Here is a 17,506-nt window from a genome sequence, read left to right as displayed (position 1 = left end):
GAAAGGAATGTGATGCCATGCATGTCTGTGCCCCTTCCCTGCCTTCTTCCCCTCCCACCCCTTACCCTTGAGCCTGGATTGAATGGGGAAGGGTCTGGGCTGGGGGCTGGGGCCCATGTTGCAATGATGCTTTGACAGTTTTCTGCTGCATTCCCCAACCTTCCTTGAGTGCTTGGCAGGTTATTCACTTGCAGAGGGGTTCATAGGCCCCTCTGCCCTTCATGGAGGTAAGTGTTTTATCTGACTATTTCACAGTTGGGGAGACCATGGTATGAAAGGGTATACCAATTGTCAGAGCCCACAGCTTCTGAGACCTCTCTGAAAGACAGCTAGCTTCTGAGGTGGTCATACAATCTGGAGTCCTGAACTATTCTTCCTCCCCTTGATATCCATCCCGTCTCATTCCACCTCTATTCCTAGCCCAAGGTAGAGAACTTTATTTAGACTACTTGAGGACAGTGCAATCCCTAAAGCAGAAAATTGAGAGTCTGCAAAAAGAAGGAAGTAATTCCAGGTATGGGAATCTCCCCAGCCAGAGGGCCTCGGAAAAGGAATGACATTGAGCAGGCCCAGAGTGTTGACTCAATGGGTTTTCTAATAGAAGGGCCTCTAAATGGTGTAGTTGGTGTTGATCCCTGAGAAGCAAGACGGCCCACAGGAGTCTGCCTTTGCTTGGCATCTGCAAATAGGCATGTCACCCAGATCCCAAGATAACCCTCATCCCACACCAGAGAAGTGGCCTCATCTTCTCTCTTTCTCAAGACATGCATCTTGGAATACCTGCTAGGGCTCCATTACTCAGGGACTGATTATGTTGCAACCAAGGAAGATGTAAGGAAAGATTTCCTCCCTTGAAGACAATGATTGGAAACCACTACTTCAGAAGTGTTGGAGGAATCTATGTGGGAATGGAAAAGGGTGCTCTTGGGAAATACCAAGAGAAGGACTTTCACACTCCCCTTCAGAAGAGGTATGCTTCTGGGACCCTCATGGAAGATGGAACAGTGAGACCCACTTGTTTTTCAAAAAAGGATGATTATTCTTCAGTTATTTCATATTCACATGACAGAGAGCAGCATAAAGCCTTTCATTCAAGGACAGTTGCTAAGAAATCCAGCAACTATACTCCTGAAGGCTATTGACAGGTATGATTGATCAGTTCTCACTGTCTTCTGGGGACTCTCTCTGCAAATCTGACCAGTTCTATGTCCACCCAGGTCTGGATATGCCTAGTGTTCTAGAGACAAAAGCCATCTCCATCTTCCATTACTCATCTTCCCCTCGCCACCTGATAAGATGTCGCCGTGAACCTGGCTTCCAGAGTGCAGGAAAAAAAAAAATCTCTAGTTCCATTGCTTAAATTATGTTCCTGCCAATCCTCCAGTTACTACCGCTGAGAATATTCTCAGAAATCGTCTCAACACCTGCCCTACCTCATTCCCACCTCCCTTGTATCCATTGTAAGCTAGTTTACAATGGCCTTAGATGTCTGCTGCATCTTCATGATGGGTTAGATGCAGCAGACATCTAAGGCCATTGTAAACTAGCTTAATCAATTTCCACAGTCTCTGCTACTTAGGTGCAAATGAAAGCAGCACAAATGATCAGGGTAGCTGGAAAGAAGGCAGTGGCTCCAGACACGAAGAATGGGTTACAAGTCCACCCATGACTTTATTCCACCATTAAAGAGGCTTTTCTTTTCTGCCTCCCCAATAAACCCTGATCAACAGCAGGACAGAGAGTGACCCAAGATACACCTTGTGCTCTTCAAGAGACTCAGCCAAATGCAAAAATGCCTTTGTCTACTCTCCATTTGAGACTCTCCCACCACCCCCACCCCCTTTTCTGAACTGGGCTCTTTGTCCAACGAGATGTCAGCAAAGGCTTAGTGGAGCTTAGTCCTGGAGAGGAAGTAGGTGAGCAGGCAGGTATCCTCCAGATCTTCCCGGTGACCAAGATGCCAAAATGGAAGATGCCAATAGGAAATATGTGCATTTCCAGACGTGGTCTCTTGTCTAATTTCAATTTCTTCAGATTTTCCCATATTTTGGCATTAGACCATAAGGTAAAAGGTCATACAACTTGATTGTCTAGACTCAGAATCAAATGAAAACCCATCCTGATTTTCAGAATTCCCTGGTGTTCTCAGGGTGAGAAGCTGTACAGTAGAAATTGCTTTTCATTATCACTGCTGCATGGGAGAGTCTCAGGCATTTAGAACAGCATAGACTTTGCATGGTCAAAATGACAATTGCATTACAAAAAAAAAAAAAAAAAGCCTGTATTTGAAATAGCAGATTCTATTCTTGGCAAACAAAACAGACTTGAGAGGTGAAATTAAATGCTCTAGACGAGCTAGAGGAGGGGAAAAGGGAGGATGAATAGGAAACACGGTTGCCCTGGCATAGAGTAAACACCCGAGTCCAGAAGTAGGCATCTGAGATCAACACTGAGCAGCATGGTCAAGGCTGTTGGGCCTGGACACTGAAAGCCTCATGTGGAAAGGATAGCATTCTCCCCCAGTCATAGGGCCTGTTCGTGCCCCCTCTTACCACATCAATGGGCTCACCCTGACAAGCTGCCCAGATGCTTCCAATTACTCACAGAACTATGCTATTTCCTGTATGTCCCTGGGGTATGTGAGCAGGGATAAATGATGCTCACCTGACCCTGGGGATCAATACAGGGGAAAGTTCAGCTGCAGATTCTCTCATCAGCAGCAGCAGGAAAAACACCCTGGAGGTATTATGTCACTCAGAATTGGCCTATCTGGATCTTGCTGACCCATCTATAACTGCTAAATGGAAAGTCTCAAATCATGTGGACAATGACCAGAGAGTAGTGCAACTCTAGCTGACTGCAAGCCCTCTCACTGTGGTAGAGATGAGCCTGGTGTTGGGAGGGACATCTGAGTGAAAACCAGGGCATCAGGGACCTTTTTGGAAGAGCTACCCCTTGTCTTGCCAACATGGGTACACTAATGTGTTCAGGTTTCTGGTTTCCACTGGAACTTGGGGGCCAGGAGAGGCTCTTCCATGCAGATCCATAGAAGGAGCAGAATGAACAAGCTTTCTTGCTATCTATCTATCTATCTATCTGTCATCCTTCTATCTATCTCAATATAGCAAGGAGATTCACTCATCAATTACTCCCTTGGACTTCCATATGGGAGAAAGCAGAAAGTCAACCTGTTTGCCCTGTTTATGTACTGTAGAGATTCTTGATCCACATGTGTCTTCGGTGGTTGCAACTGTGCGATGATGGATCATAGACCTGAGTTGCCTTCCTAGAGATTTTTAGAGGAAACAATTCACAGACACCACCCCCACTCCTTCCTCAGCACCATCAGTCACCAGCTATACCAAGACTATGTGGTAGGATGTGCCCAGACTTTTATTTGATAAGAGCTAGGGAGTGTGGGGCTGTGCTAAGACACCAATGAGATGAAAATGTGGTATGTCACAAGAATTTTTTAACATAAGTACAGTCCAGGGGCTAGGGATGCCCTGTGTTAGGTATGTCTAACCCAGCTTCCCAGTCCATGTAGGGGCCTTGCTATTTGTCATCTTTCATCTACAAATAGCTTTCAGTATGACTCTGGCTTAGCCTGTCCTTTCTGGAACAAAAAGACCAGCATCCAGAGATGCAGCACCACTGGATCTATTACAATTGCCAAAATATGTGGCAAAAAACAAAGCTTTATTGAACACCTCCTAGTTGCAGTGACTTTGCTGGGCACAGGTGATACAAATGGTAGGAGTCCCTGGCCCTAACCTTCAGGCTGTATCTATAAAAAGATAAACCATTCAAAAAAATACTCTGCAGAACTTAGCTTTTCACTAGGTCATTCTTTGAGGGGAACTCAAAAGTTCTGGCCAGTGTGGTAGCTAGGAAGCTATTTGTGGCCATGGAAATGTTACAGTCCCTGAGAAGCTAAGCATGATCTGATTATAAGGTTAGGGATAGAAGCCGCGGGACTGAGCACTGTTCACTATCTTATGCCACTGCCCACGCTGAACTCCTGTTCAAGCCCCAGGGTCATATTCTCCACTGACAAGCCAGCTACGCTGGCAAGGTTGCGACCTCTACAGTTTTCCTGGTAACTGGATTCTCATTCCTTCACAGTTATGATATGACATGGTATATGATATGATATGGTATGATATGATAGCCTGATAACCTGATATGATAACCTGATTCCTTAGAAGATCATGAATGACCAACTCTGTCCCTGCTCCACTCAAATGGTCCTCCCATCCTCATTGCTTTTTCCCTAGTCCCCAAGAGTTACAGGGAAGGTCCGGGGGGAAAGTCAGGCTGCAGGGCTCTGGTGCTCAGCAGTCCCTCCAGTGGCTCATACCTCTTGCTGCTGCTGCTGTTGCGCATGCTCCAAATGCTGCCTTTTGCATGTGGCTGCAGAGCTCTCACCCACTAAGCTCACTGCTTTCCTTATACTGCTGCAACCACAAAGCCTGGGGACACTTTCAAGATGGGACCTTAATGCTCTTTCCTTTTCTTTCTTCCCCTTGTCTGGTATCCATTTGCAAACAGCGCTCCTGTTGTCTCCAGGTAAGAGGTGTCTTGCCCCATCTTTTCTACTTCTTGCCAGTGCCATTATTTAGTTTAAGACCAATGTCCTTTGATTTATTTAATAGGAACTGCGGGCTCGAGCTAACCTGACAAGTTCTCCTAAGGACTGAGAGGTTTATTTCCCTACTTGAAGTAATTGTGAGGAAGTTGACAATTCACTGAGCACCACTTTTGTCAGCGGATGTGGGTAAAGGCATAGCTGGTCTTCTCTAGGACCAGGAAGAGAGTTGAAACTTACCAAAGAGATAGTGGGTCAAGACTTCCGAGTCTTAATCATCTGTCATCTCATGTTGTGGGGCAGGAGCGGATAGGGTCATGATGGGATTTGAAAGAAAATACTCTGATCTTGAGGGAACCGGGGAAAAACAACCAGGAGCTGCTGTGAGAACATGAAACGCACTTTTTAAAGAATCTGGAATTTTACTGATCCTGGAGATGTTGCATCTCATTACAACTGAGACCTAAATTGCTAGAACTTTGGTTCATTTGTCATTTACCCTTGAAGTCACAGGTGCCGTGAACAAGAAGAAGAATTAGGATATGATGGGTGGTGGGGACAATTATCTGGCTGAAAATAGAAATCTTGGAGAATTTACTGTGGACATATTCGCATGCAGAATCTAGGTTCTGTTGTAGGACATACACCTTCTTTGAGAGCATGCTTGCATCAGTGGAATCAGATCATAAACAACATCCAACTTTGCGAGCAGATAGACAAGCATTTCCAGCATATCAGTAATACTCTAACTCTCAGTATAGACAGCGTGAGCTATACCAGATGTCTGAATGTAAGTTAAGATAACATTTTAAATTTCATCAGTTCTTTGAGCATGCAAAAAATTTTTAAGAGCATTTGAGAAGCAAAACAACTTACAGAATTCGCTAGTATTCAAAATTACATACAGGCTGCAGCCTGGTTTTGAGAAGGGGCAGTGTATATAGTAAGGACATTTGCCTTCTTGGAAGCCTTACACAAGAATAACAATATAAATAGGGAAACCCCTACATTTTTACTTTCTGGAAAAAAAATGACTCTAGCTTCCTTGGCCACTTGCTTCCTCTCTAGACCAACAGGATAAGAACTACCTCTGACTCCATATTTTCCACTATTCCCCCAGGGTATTAATGCCATGGCATTGGGAGTTACTTCTCCACTTACCTTCTTGCCTGAGAAGGTGTTTGAGCTTCTTTGTTACAACTCTTGCTTCTATGCACCCCCACCGCCAACCACACACGTACGCACACAACAAAGTTTGTGATTTAATTTAGGCTTTCTTGTACTTTTAACATATTTGTTAAAATACCAGTAGAAACTGAAATAGGAAAAGAAGATGCCATTTTCTAGATCTTTCAGTCTGTAAACTTTTCATTTAGGAGCCCATGGTTAGACTTAAAATTCAGGGTAAATCTCCAATTCTTGTTTCAATTTTCTTGGGTGGACAGGCAAACATGGTTAGCAATGCCTGGTGGTGAAAGATGGAGAGTAGATACGCTTTGTTCTGAGCTACCCCGCCAAGCTCAGGAACCTGGGAGTGAGGGCATTAGTTACATCGCCCCATTTCTTCCTGAGGATGCCCATAGAGCATTCACAACATCTATTCTTGTCTGGCCTGGCAAGCTCTTTGTTCCTCCAATATTTGTTCGATCCTTCATCCTATTCATATTCTCTCTCTATCACTCTCTCTCTCTTCCCCCTCCCCCTTTTCTGAGATCTGAGAGTTTGTTCAGTCAGCCCAAATGTCAAAATCACCTATCATTTATTCTCGTCACTTGAAATTCTCAGTAATTACGTAAACAAATTATCAGAATCATTATGGTCTTTTAGATTTGAGACTTATCACTCTCTCAAGAAATTAATTTAAATGTAAAGGAATGATAATTATAAAAATAGGAAAAGGCAGGAATTACTACCAAACCAAGACACTAAATCAGAGTTGATTTAAAGGCATGTGAATCAATCACTTAACCGATCTATATGGAGTACCTCTGTGGAGCTATGGGAGAGCCAAAGATAAAGGATTGGTATTTGTCAAAGAGATTTTTGCAAAAAGCTAGATGGAAAAACTGACTATCACCACAGGGGTGGACAGGTCAGTAGGTAGATCAATATCCTGCCAGATGGATGTAGTGCCAGATTGATAGCTAGACAAGGGGTTAGACAGGTACATTTATATGTCACTGGAGAGCTCATTATATTGGTATAATAAAGTTCTTGTGGCACATGTAAAGAGTGACATGGGGGAATTGGGGAGGGAGGAATAGAATAATACGGTCACTGCTAGGATAGCCATTGTGATATGGTGCCAAAATGTAAAGTCGAGGGGAAAAAAAACGTACCCATGGTTTTAAAGAATCTGTTAAGTCTTTTCCTAAAGGCTTTTTCTCAGAGTGGCTTGCAGTCTGGCTTCTAGGATCACTGACTTCATAGCCAGAACCCTGGATGCACCCAGATTTACCTTCATAATTAACTCATTAAAAACTCAGAATCAATGAATTGAATAAAATCAGGCTGCTAGAGGGTGTCTGTTTACTTAGAAATAGACAGGACATTGATCCTGGAGAAATAATTGCTTCCGAAAGCCGTCACCAACACTACCGGGAGGACAGCACCACGGACAGCTCCCAAACATTTTGGGATTGCCTTCTGTGTTTGTTGCCAGAAGCACTGAGTAAAACAGCCAGCTCAGGAATCGTCCACATACTTTCTTACCATCTTCATTCACGACAACTAAGAAAATCCTTATGTAAAACAGCCTCTCTGGTAACTTATACTCTTGGCTTATCGTCTTTCCAGTGAATTCCTTTCCTTGCAACTTCAAGAGCTCGAGTCTGACCTGTCCCTACACTTCAGCGATTCCCAAGTTAGAGAGAAAAGAAGACCTCCCTGGCCTCTGACCCACTTTGTCCTTGAGATTATCCAAGGACCAAAGGATTTCCGTAGGAGATTCACTGTGTGGAATGAAAGCAATTAAGGAACTCAATAAAAGAATTAATTGCATGTAAGAATGTGGACTTGGAAGGAAAGATGTTGAAATGATCTCTGAAAGAAACAGGCTGCCAAGAGCAATTTCCTAATCAAAGGGGAATAAAAAGATTCAATCTCTATTTCACTCTAATCCAGAAAACATGTCTTCATGGTGAAGTGGTCTCAAAATGGACTCACCAGCTGAAGTGGAAAATTTTTCCCACCATTCAACATGAGAAGGGACCACTGGTAAATGAGTCAAGATGCTGAGGGATACAGGGAATGCCTCAAAAGAAAGTAAAGGAAGAGCTTCCTCTGGATTTTGATTGAACAAGTATTTCTGTTCCAGAAGAAATGGGCCTGGTTCCTACAGAAATCCTGGGGATCTTTCATTGGAAAATCATGAAATCTTTCAGGAAATCTTCCAAGTTCTCATTATGAGGATGACATTCACTTGTATGGAGTGTAGATATTCCTCCTTTCTCCTTTATAGAGGGCACAACCCCAGTGGTGTTGGAAACAGATGTTAATGGGAACCAGTAGACATACCCTTTGGATTAACGTGTGGTTCTGACCCCCAAGAATTTTTACATTAAGTAGTTGAACGGTCAGGCCCAGTAATTCAAAATTGTTAAAGCCTTTTGTTCCCAACTCTCCAATATCTCACCAGATGACATGGTGACTTTACTAGGTGCTGTTTCTCCAAAGGTCTTTGGGTCAGGTTGCTCACCCCGGTATAGGAATGTTTATCCCAGGCCTGAAAGGGACCCTCTCATGGTCTGATGGCTCTAAAATGTTCAGCATGGTGTAGAAAGAGTCACTAAAAATTACACAAAGGACCCATTCTCAAGAGCAGTTTGCTTTGTGCCCACTACCCATGCCTCGCACTCTGACCTTTAGACTCCTAGGGAGTGGCGAATGTGCTAAAGCTAGTCTGATTTTGTTTTGTTGCAGAGGTGACAGACAGGAAGCTGACTGTGGAGGAAGAGGAGGCCAAGAGGATAGCAGAAATGGGAAAGCCAGTACTGGGCGAACACCCCAAACTAGAGGTCATCATTGAAGAGTCCTTTGAGTTCAAGGTCAGGCTATAAGTGAGCTCAAATTGAATAATAGGGTAATGTGGTGGGAGATAGAAGTTCTGTTCCAGTTTCACCACTGAATGTGTGAAGTTGAAACTGAACAAATCATTTAACCACCCAGGGCCAGTCTCCCCATTTGTAACATGGAATGAATAGTGCTGGCCACTTAGATCCTAGGAATATTGGGAGGAAACAACATGTAGAATAAATGGGCTATAAAGCCCCTGGATGTATTATCACTATTGTTAACTGCATTTTAAAAACAGAAATTCTAAAATTTTCTGCTCCGGGGCACAGTTTATTGATCTCATTACCATTACGCTCTACTGTATTGCTCTAAGTATCCAATATCCGTCATTGCAACCAAAGAAAAGGGAAGTGGAAAGACTGACCCAGCAGATATCATCCAAGGCCATTACTTTGAGAATCCATGTAGACATGCCTGGAATGCAAGACATTTTCCATTCCCTTGAAGCACCAGACTCTTCAACAGTTCTGAGCGTTCTAACCTCATGATTCCAAGTTTTTCTCTCCCTGACAGAATACGGTGGACAAACTGATCAAGAAGACAAACCTGGCCATGGTTGTGGGGACCCATTCCTGGAGGGACCAGTTCATGGAGGCCATCACTGTCAGTGCAGGTAAGAGGGTCTCAAGACGGGCACTAGCCTCACTGGGAGAAGCAGACAACACCAGAGAAGGGAGAACACAGCCCCATCAGCCGCTACCAATTTCTGGGAAGGCTTCTGTGCCCCAGCTCTAGTCCTTGATGTTCGCCTATTTCACTGGGTCACTTTGGAAAAGAATCATGGGGTAGCTAAAAAAGCATGGCTATTTCTGGTTTCAAATCCTGGCTCCACTGTGTGACCTGGAACAAGTTATCCTCCCTGAACCACAATTCCCTCATTCGAAAAAGGAACCATTTCGACCTTTCTCAGCAAAGTAAATAGAATGATAGCATCTGGTACCAACACAAACTGATTAAAATCCTGTTTCCATTATTACTTCCTCTCATTACTTTGGTCCTCCTTTTCTGTATAATAGGGGACTCTTCTGATTAGACATGTGGGGGTCCAGAGTTTGTAAAATCTATGCCTTGATTTCTGACAGACCTCCACCCTGGATGATTCCAGACCTCTCCTTTGGCATGTACTGACAGATTCCCTCAGTGGTGGCCCACAGCACAGCCAGGGTCCCAGGCAAGGTCTCAACACCGCCAATAGCGCCTCCTGGCATCACCAAGGCCCCCTTGTACTGCCCAGCTCCACCAGCCTTGTCTGCTTTCGTGAGGCTTTGCTGTCATAGCAACAACCCACAGGGTCATATCCCTAAGGCCCCAGAGCCAGAGCAGAAGTACGGCCAGGAAGACAGGGTGGCTGTGGCCGCGGCTGCCCCACTTTTCATGTGGCCCGCTTCAGATACTCCCAGTTTCCTCTCTGGTGACCTTGCTTTGACCCTACAGAGACAATAAACAGAGTATAGGCCACGTCATGTAACCCCCTCCTTTCTCAGACGGGGGAACTGAGGTTCAGAAACAAGAGGTGATTTACTCCCAGCTTATGGATGCTCTTCCTGGCAAAGCTGTGACTGGAACTCAAGTGTCCTAACTCCTGCTCTTTCACAACCCAGCTTCCTCCGATGGTGTCAAAACCTTACAGAAGTTGCCCTGGACAAGGTGCCAGCATGCCTCAGCGCATCCTCTTCTCCCAGACTGCTGAATGGGCAGCTCTGCCCACATTTCCTGGCAAGGACCATGGGGCCCATGCCATCTCTGTCCCATGGGATATTTGGAGGATGGCGCGGGCTCTCTGGTATGCCTGCATGATCTGGAATGACAGCCGCCCCTCTGGGGATGGATAACAACCAGAACCACGAGGTTATTGCAGCAGTCCAGCAAAGAGGGGACACACAGCTGATTTTGCTGTTCTTCACGCAGGCAACCTGACGCAGCCAGCTCCACCCTCCTCTCCTTCATTGCCTTGGCCCTCCTGTGTTCTTCCCCCAGTCTCTTTCTCTCTCTCTCTCCCTTTTCTCCCTATTCCCCTGTCCTCTGTTTCCCAGTCTCCTGCGGTGCCCTGCATTCACATTGACCAGTGGGGCACCCCAACTCAGGTCCCGTTTCCCAGCTGTTTTCTGGTGCCCATGCCCTGGCCCACACCACTCCTCAGGAGAGAGCTGAGGTCTCCTGCCAGCCAGTAATGCTTGTCATGTGGGTTGACTCGACTTCCTCATGAGTGGGGATCTGACCTTGCTGCCCTCTCCTGGGCCTGTTTTCTCTTGTCTCCAGCAGGGGACGAGGATGAGGACGAGTCAGGAGAGGAGAGGCTGCCATCCTGCTTTGACTACGTCATGCACTTTCTGACGGTCTTCTGGAAGGTGCTGTTTGCCTGCGTGCCCCCCACAGAGTACTGCCATGGCTGGGCCTGCTTCGTTGTGTCCATTCTCATCATTGGCATGCTCACAGCCATAATCGGGGACCTGGCCTCCCACTTCGGCTGCACCATTGGCCTCAAGGACTCAGTCACGGCTGTTGTGTTTGTGGCATTCGGCACCTCTGTGCCAGGTAAGAGTGAGGGGTGCTCGGGTTTGCAAAGAGGATATTACCAGGGTCGGGTGACCCCTACACTTTGCCTCATTATCTTCCTTGCTGTCTCAGATCTGAGCTTAACAGAGCCTCTGCCCCCTAAGGTGCACAAAAGTCAAAGGGATTCTTGATGATATTGCCAACAAGGGCTAACATTTCTTGAGTACTTCTGATTTGTATGCTAAGCAGTTGACATGTTTTATCCCTGTGATGCTCACCAAAACCCTATTTACTAGACATGGTTGTCATCCCCACGTGACAGATGAGAAAACCGTGGCGCACAGAGTTAAGTCAACTGCCCATGTAAGTGGTCCACTCTCTTAACCTCCACGTTGTAGGAGCGCCACAGACAACGTAGTTCAAAGAACATAGATTCTGCTCTTCTTCCATTTCCCTCTGGCGGTCTCTGAGATAGAAGTTTGGCCCAGTTGAAGATGCCACGTCCGAAACGTTTCCAAGCATTCTTGGCCTCCTCCCTTCGAGGGACACCTGTGGGGTACAAAGTGTCTCCTGGCGGCACAGGAGAGGCAGCTTTAGTGAGCTGTTGTCCTTGCATGTGATGAATTACACCTTCTTTTTTTCTCTTATAAACACCCAAAGGCGAACAGGAACAGGCATGAATTTATTCATTCATTAGACAAATATTTACTGAGCCCGATGCAGTTTTGTGCTAGTTGTTGAGGCAATCGTGGGAGGCAGGGCAGACGTGCTCCCCTCTCTGAGTGGAGTCCGTCAGCTAGTGACAGAAACCACACGTAGCTACTGCAATTGAAACCATCTCGATAAGTTCAATGAAGGGCAAGTAGAGGTGCTGTGCAAGCATAAAACAGGGGGCCTGGGCTGGATCAGGGATGGCTTCCAAGAGAGGCTTATGGAAGCTGGGCTGGAATGACAAGGAGCAGTTAGTAGGCAGAGGGCTGTGTTAGCTTCGGCTTCTTACTTGGTTCAGTTGGGTGTCCAAGGCATCTGAACCTGAACTCCTACCAGGGTGCCTCCCCACCGCCACAGCAAGGAAGAGAGAGCATCCTCTGACAAGTGGGTTCGGCTGAGTCCCATCAGACAGGACCCTGCTGGCTGGACCTAGGGAACCCCTTCCCGGACTGAGAGAACACATCCTTTTGGAGGGTAGCTAAATTGACATCACCCTCCAGGAAAACCTCTTCCCCAAGCCCCAGCACAGAGCAGTGGGATTATGTCTACATTAGTGATGCAAGAGATTTGGCTCTCCTGGAAATGTGTTGGGTGGTGGGAAATTAGACAGATGATCCATGGAAGGCTTTGTGGAGGAGATGCCCTGTGATCCCTGTTCTCCGGGCCTCCGGGGACTGGAACCATCAGAGGAGAAGGAGAAGAACTATCACAGGGGAAAAGGAACACATGTGGGAAGAAAGTGCAGAGGATCAGAGGTGAAAAATCAAGGTCATAGGCAAGAAAAGGCAAGAGGTTTTCTCTAGGAGATCTGAGAAAATTGGCAACAAGGAGGCAAGCTGGGACAAGCGGGCAAGGAGGGAGCTTGGGGCACTTCCAAGTCCTTGTAGTTGGTCCAGGGAGCAGCTGGCAGCATTAGGGGCTTGAAAAAGGTTATGTGATGGTGTGCTTCGCTGATTTCGTGGCTTGGCCTGAAACTCTCTGGATGAAGGATGACGATAGACAGAGGACCCTTCCATGAGGTTTTTAGGGCCAAATGTCTTGTTAATTTCCCATGTGACCTTGGGTAGATTCCTTGACCCTTATTTTCCTTACCTGTGAAGTAAAAGGGTGGCTAGATGTCCCTGACAGTCCTTCCAATGCCTACAATCCATGCCAGCATCTGAAGTCAAACAGCTTGAGGGGCTCTGTGCCCCACATACTAACTACAAAGGCAGAGCCCTGTCTTCTTTGAGCCCATACCTCACGGTTCCCTGGCGTGTCCTCTGTCCCCGTAAATCCAGCACCTAACACACTGCTGAGTCCGGGGGCATCGGGTCACGACTGTGTTCCGTGAGAATGCCCCATGTGATGGTTATAATCAGGCATCGACACAAAGCAGCTTCCCAGGAGACCAAGGTTCCCTGGGGGAGATGGTGGGATAGCAAACTCCCCTTACTAAAAAAATAACCCCAAAGGAACAGCAAGCCCACTCAGTAAATATCAGCACCAGCAGGCCCTCAGGGACCTTTCACACTCCAGCAGATGAGGAACCTGAAGCCCAGAGAAGTGAGGTAACTTGTCCAAGGCCACACAGCCTGTTCATGACAGAGCCCTTGCCTCTCCTTCCTGAGCTCAGCCTTCTGGACACACAGGTGGGCCCTCTGCATCTCAGGCTCCTTCCAGCTCCTGCTGTCTCTGCCCTTTTTCAGATATGTTTGCCAGCAAAGCCGCTGCCATCCAGGATATGTACTCAGATGCCTCCATCGGCAACGTCACGGGCAGCAACGCCATCAACGTCTTCCTGGGCATCGGCCTGGCCTGGTCCGTGGCCGCCATCTACTGGGCCCTGCAGGGACAGGAGTTCTACGTGTCCGCCGGCACGCTGGCCTTCTCCGTCACCCTCTTCACCATCTTCGCGTTCGTGTGCGTCAGTGTGCTCCTGTACCGTCGGCGGCCCCACCTGGGCGGGGAGCTGGGCGGCCCTCGTGGCTGCAAGCTGGCCACAACGTGGCTCTTTGTGAGCCTGTGGCTCCTCTACATACTCTTTGCCACGCTGGAGGCCTACTGCTACATCAGGGGGTTCTGAGCCACAGCGCGGGGCCTCCGCAGCGCAGGCCCCGGACTCCTCCTGAGAGAAGGGCGCTTCGCCCCCCTCTCCGGGTGAGCAGCCCCCGCAGAGGCAGGGGCCCAGCCCCAGGAACCTCACCCGACCCAGGCCCCGGCCGCGGACTGAAAGGGCAGAGTCTTGACCAACCGAACAGAGTGGAGGAAACACCCACTTTACAAAGTATTTAATTCAGTACAAACCAACAACAGCAACAAATCCACCGCCTCTCCATCTTCCCACCCATGTCCCCGACCCACCGCAAAGGTCAGAGCCTCTCACCGCCTTTGGATTATTCCTTTGCTTCTCCTTCCCCGGGGACAGGGCGTCCCCTGTCTGTCCGGCCCCGCTCATCCCTGCTCTCTGACTCGGCTGGCCAGGATGGAAATGAGGCCTATCCGTGTGGCTGCTTCGGGGCTCCCTTTTTGTTTCATGGTATTGTTGCGGTTGCTTTCGTTTTCATTTTCCCGTCAGGTGTTGCTCACTGTTTGTTTGTTGTGTCTTTTCTTTCCGAAGTCAGTAACAGGTGCTGTGAAGGAGCTCGCGGTCTGAGCCGACAGGTAGAGGCAAGGATTCTCAGCCGCACTCTCTCCCTCTTGCTGGGTCTCTTGGCTTCATCAGGGTCCTGCCCCCCAGGCTCCTTTTCTTGGAGAGTGAGGGTGTTTGGGTGGAAGTATGTTTGCACACCTACTCGGGGCATGGAAGAACGGGCTCGGCCTGAGATGGGGGCAGGAGGAGCCTTATGTGCTTATGTCCAGATCCAGTTTAAAACACAAGGTCATGGTTCCCTTCCCTGCCTTTCCACTTGATTCTGTCCGCCTCGCTGTGTCTGCCGTGTCCGTGTCTTTATGTTTATCCTTCTGCAGGAAGACCCGCCAAGCAGGAGATGCGGGACAAAAATAGGAATGGTGTGTGATGACAGAGGAGGGCAGCTGGGGAAACAAAAGGAGTAGATGGCTTCTCGAGTATCTTTGGCTTCTCATCGGAGGCAGAGAAGAGCTGTCCACCTAGCGAGATCTTTAGGAGGAAAGATTGTATTTAAAATGTCAGTGCTTCGGAGAAATGTCAGTTTCACCACCCCCTTGCTCTCTAACATGCCACACCAAGAGGTCTGACTGTATTTCTCGAGGTAATGCAAAAACTTAGAGGTTGGTAAGAAAACAAGGGGCTCCTTTCGCCTCTCCTGGACCCTCCGGTCACGTCTGAGAGCATTTTCTCAAGAGAAGAACTGGAATTTCTCATCTCTCCCACATTCCTGCTTGTTTTTAAACCTCATGAAGCTCTTTTTCCAGCCTGTGGGCTGTTTCTTGCCCCAGTAAAGAGGAATCTTAGTTGGTGTCATCCCATGGAGACTGGGTTTATAGAAAAAGAGATTGCCGTGGCCTACAGACCTTTTCCCAACCAATTTGAAAAGGACCTGGCTTTAAAACACACACACACACGCGTGCGCACACACACACACAGGAACACACATATGAAATCATCACAAAACTGCCCACAGATCTTTAGGCTTTCTGCATTGACATAAATACATTTTTTAAGGGGGGAAAAAAAAGAAATTAAAAAACACCTGTTTAATTTTAAACACATTTTTTTAAGAAAAAACTAACTAAAAAAGAAACAGTGCTCATGTCATAAGCTATGTTGACAGTTGCCAGTGGAAATGTTGGGTTGGTTTAAAAAAAAAAAATAAAAGCTATACTTATATCTCTCTAAATACAGCTTGCTTCTCCCATGTTTCTTCAGGAAAAGGTCCAGGGGGCCACGTGGGGTTTCTTCTGGAGCAGATGTGGTTGAGGTGAAAGTGTCTTCTCCTATTTGTATCTCCTGTTGGCATCTGTTGTCCCCTCAAATGCCGGTGTGCCAGACCCAGTATTTTTAAAGCAAAAAATCCTTCAGGGAAATGCCACCAGTCAGAAGCTAGACGTTTGGACACTGGGGTACAGAGGTAGCAGAACTGTGGTGATTACAGGAAAGAGCCTTTTGAATCAGAGAGGCATGGTGGGGCAGGAGTCCAGCCGGGCAAACGGCGCCCTGCATTGATTACCAAGAGGCGCATTCGTTCATGCGTTTACTCGTCGCCCATTCCACAGGTGGATTTCGAACACCTTCTATGCACTGATCTACACTCTGGTGATACAAGGAAGACCTCAAGCAACTCATAGTCCAGAGGGGGAGGTAACACTTTTTTAACCAAGACTCTTTTGGTTACAAGAAACAAAAGCCCATTAACTTAGCCCGAGAAGTGGAGGGGGGCAGTGCTGCAAAGGGCCGGTGGGGGCTCTCGTGGAAGCCAAGGCAGAACCACAGCTGGTGATGGGGTGCTGAAAGCCTTCAGGAACCAAGTCCGCTCTCCCCATTCCCCAAGTGGCATCGTCTCCCCGGTCCTCGCTTTCTTCTCTCCATCAGACCCAGCTGCTTCCCCTCCCTTCTGAGGTGCTCCCTCTACTGTGCTTGTCTGACACAAGGCCAGGCACCGCCACCAGCCCTGACACTGTGTCGTGAATGTACAGCTCCATTCCCCCAACCGACTGGGACATCCCTCTTTTTCTCTGGGCATGAATTCTCAATGGAGTGAATGTGACCAACCCCCCCCCCCACCCCCATCCTTAAAGGGCCACTCCCAAAAGGCAGAATCCTCTGTAGCCGGCTGCATCATGGTGCTGGAGTGCCTGTGGATTGGTAGCTTTGTCCGAATTCCTGGTCTGAACAACTCAGGCAAGAAGAGGGGTGACAGCATTGTATGTGCTATTGCCCTTTCTGAAAAGCGAAGTGATGGGAAGGAGCCTCTGAAGCATATGAACCAGCAAGGTAGAAATAAAAATTAACTTTCTATGCCATGAGTGCTCTAGGAATGGCATAAACAGGTGCCATGGGAAACACCAACTCAGCCTGGAAGCCCTGGGGAAATCATATGGAGAATATAACCTTTAAGTAGGGTCTTGAAGGAAGAATACAGTGATTACCTTGGTGAGGGGGTTTGGTGCTGAAGGAGAGGCAGAAGGAAGTGGCATGCTCCAGGGCACAGGGATAGAACAGGATCTGGTGTGGTCCTAGAATAATGATGGTTGGCATGGCTGGCAGATAGAGTTCAAGAGGACACAGAACAACACAAGAAAGTAGGCAAGGAGAAGGGTTTGGCTAACAGGCTCGCTTCGTTCTTTGCCAGCCACCACGTTGACAATGAAAAATGCCCTTTAGCTGATTACATGGTAGGTGTAACATCATGAAATCCATTCATACCTCTCATTCCCCCCTTTTGAGTCATTTCTGGGTTATCGCGATGTTAGACTCTGTCAAGGGAGAAGCTGGGATAAACCAGAGAGAATGGGAAAGAGGGTTGAGAAGAAGAGCCTGGGAATCTGAAGACCTGGGTGCCGGTCTAGATGCCACCACTGCTTAGTTCCATGGACTTGCACCACTGTCTCCATCTGGGTCAGCTTCCTGAACTACACATAAGGTCCTAAGAGATGGCCTCGGAGGCCTATTGTATCTTTAACACTGGCATTCTGGAATATACACACTAAGTGATGTGTGCGTGTGCATGTGCATGC

The 17,506-nt window shown here is 47.5% G+C and overlaps 1 protein-coding gene across 8 annotated transcripts in view; it reads left to right on the top strand.

Moving 5' to 3' along the window:
- SLC8A3 (solute carrier family 8 member A3) overlaps positions 1 to 13,934 on the top strand; it is a 122,753-nt gene extending 108,819 nt beyond the window's left edge. For 2 of the 8 annotated variants that reach the window (XM_047863329.1, XM_047863332.1), the window contains exons 3-8: positions 4,552 to 4,558; positions 7,075 to 7,109; positions 8,510 to 8,634; positions 9,176 to 9,275; positions 10,922 to 11,197; positions 13,558 to 13,934. In XM_047863329.1, coding sequence (XP_047719285.1) covers positions 4,552 to 4,558; positions 7,075 to 7,109; positions 8,510 to 8,634; positions 9,176 to 9,275; positions 10,922 to 11,197; positions 13,558 to 13,934 — 920 coding nt within the window. Of the gene's footprint in view, positions 1 to 4,551; positions 4,579 to 7,074; positions 7,110 to 8,509; positions 8,635 to 9,175; positions 9,276 to 10,921; positions 11,198 to 13,557 lie in introns of all 8 variants that reach the window. The other 6 variants (XM_047863331.1, XM_047863335.1, XM_047863330.1 and 3 more) reach the window with 4 other exon arrangements.
- Positions 13,935 to 17,506: the final 3,572 nt, after the last annotated feature.

Source organism: Prionailurus viverrinus, chromosome B3 (genome assembly GCF_022837055.1).
Source record: "Prionailurus viverrinus isolate Anna chromosome B3, UM_Priviv_1.0, whole genome shotgun sequence".
Taxonomy (NCBI): domain Eukaryota; kingdom Metazoa; phylum Chordata; class Mammalia; order Carnivora; family Felidae; genus Prionailurus; species Prionailurus viverrinus.
The sequence above is the reverse complement of the archived record's forward strand: the minus strand, read 5'-3'. Positions and strand labels throughout refer to the sequence as shown.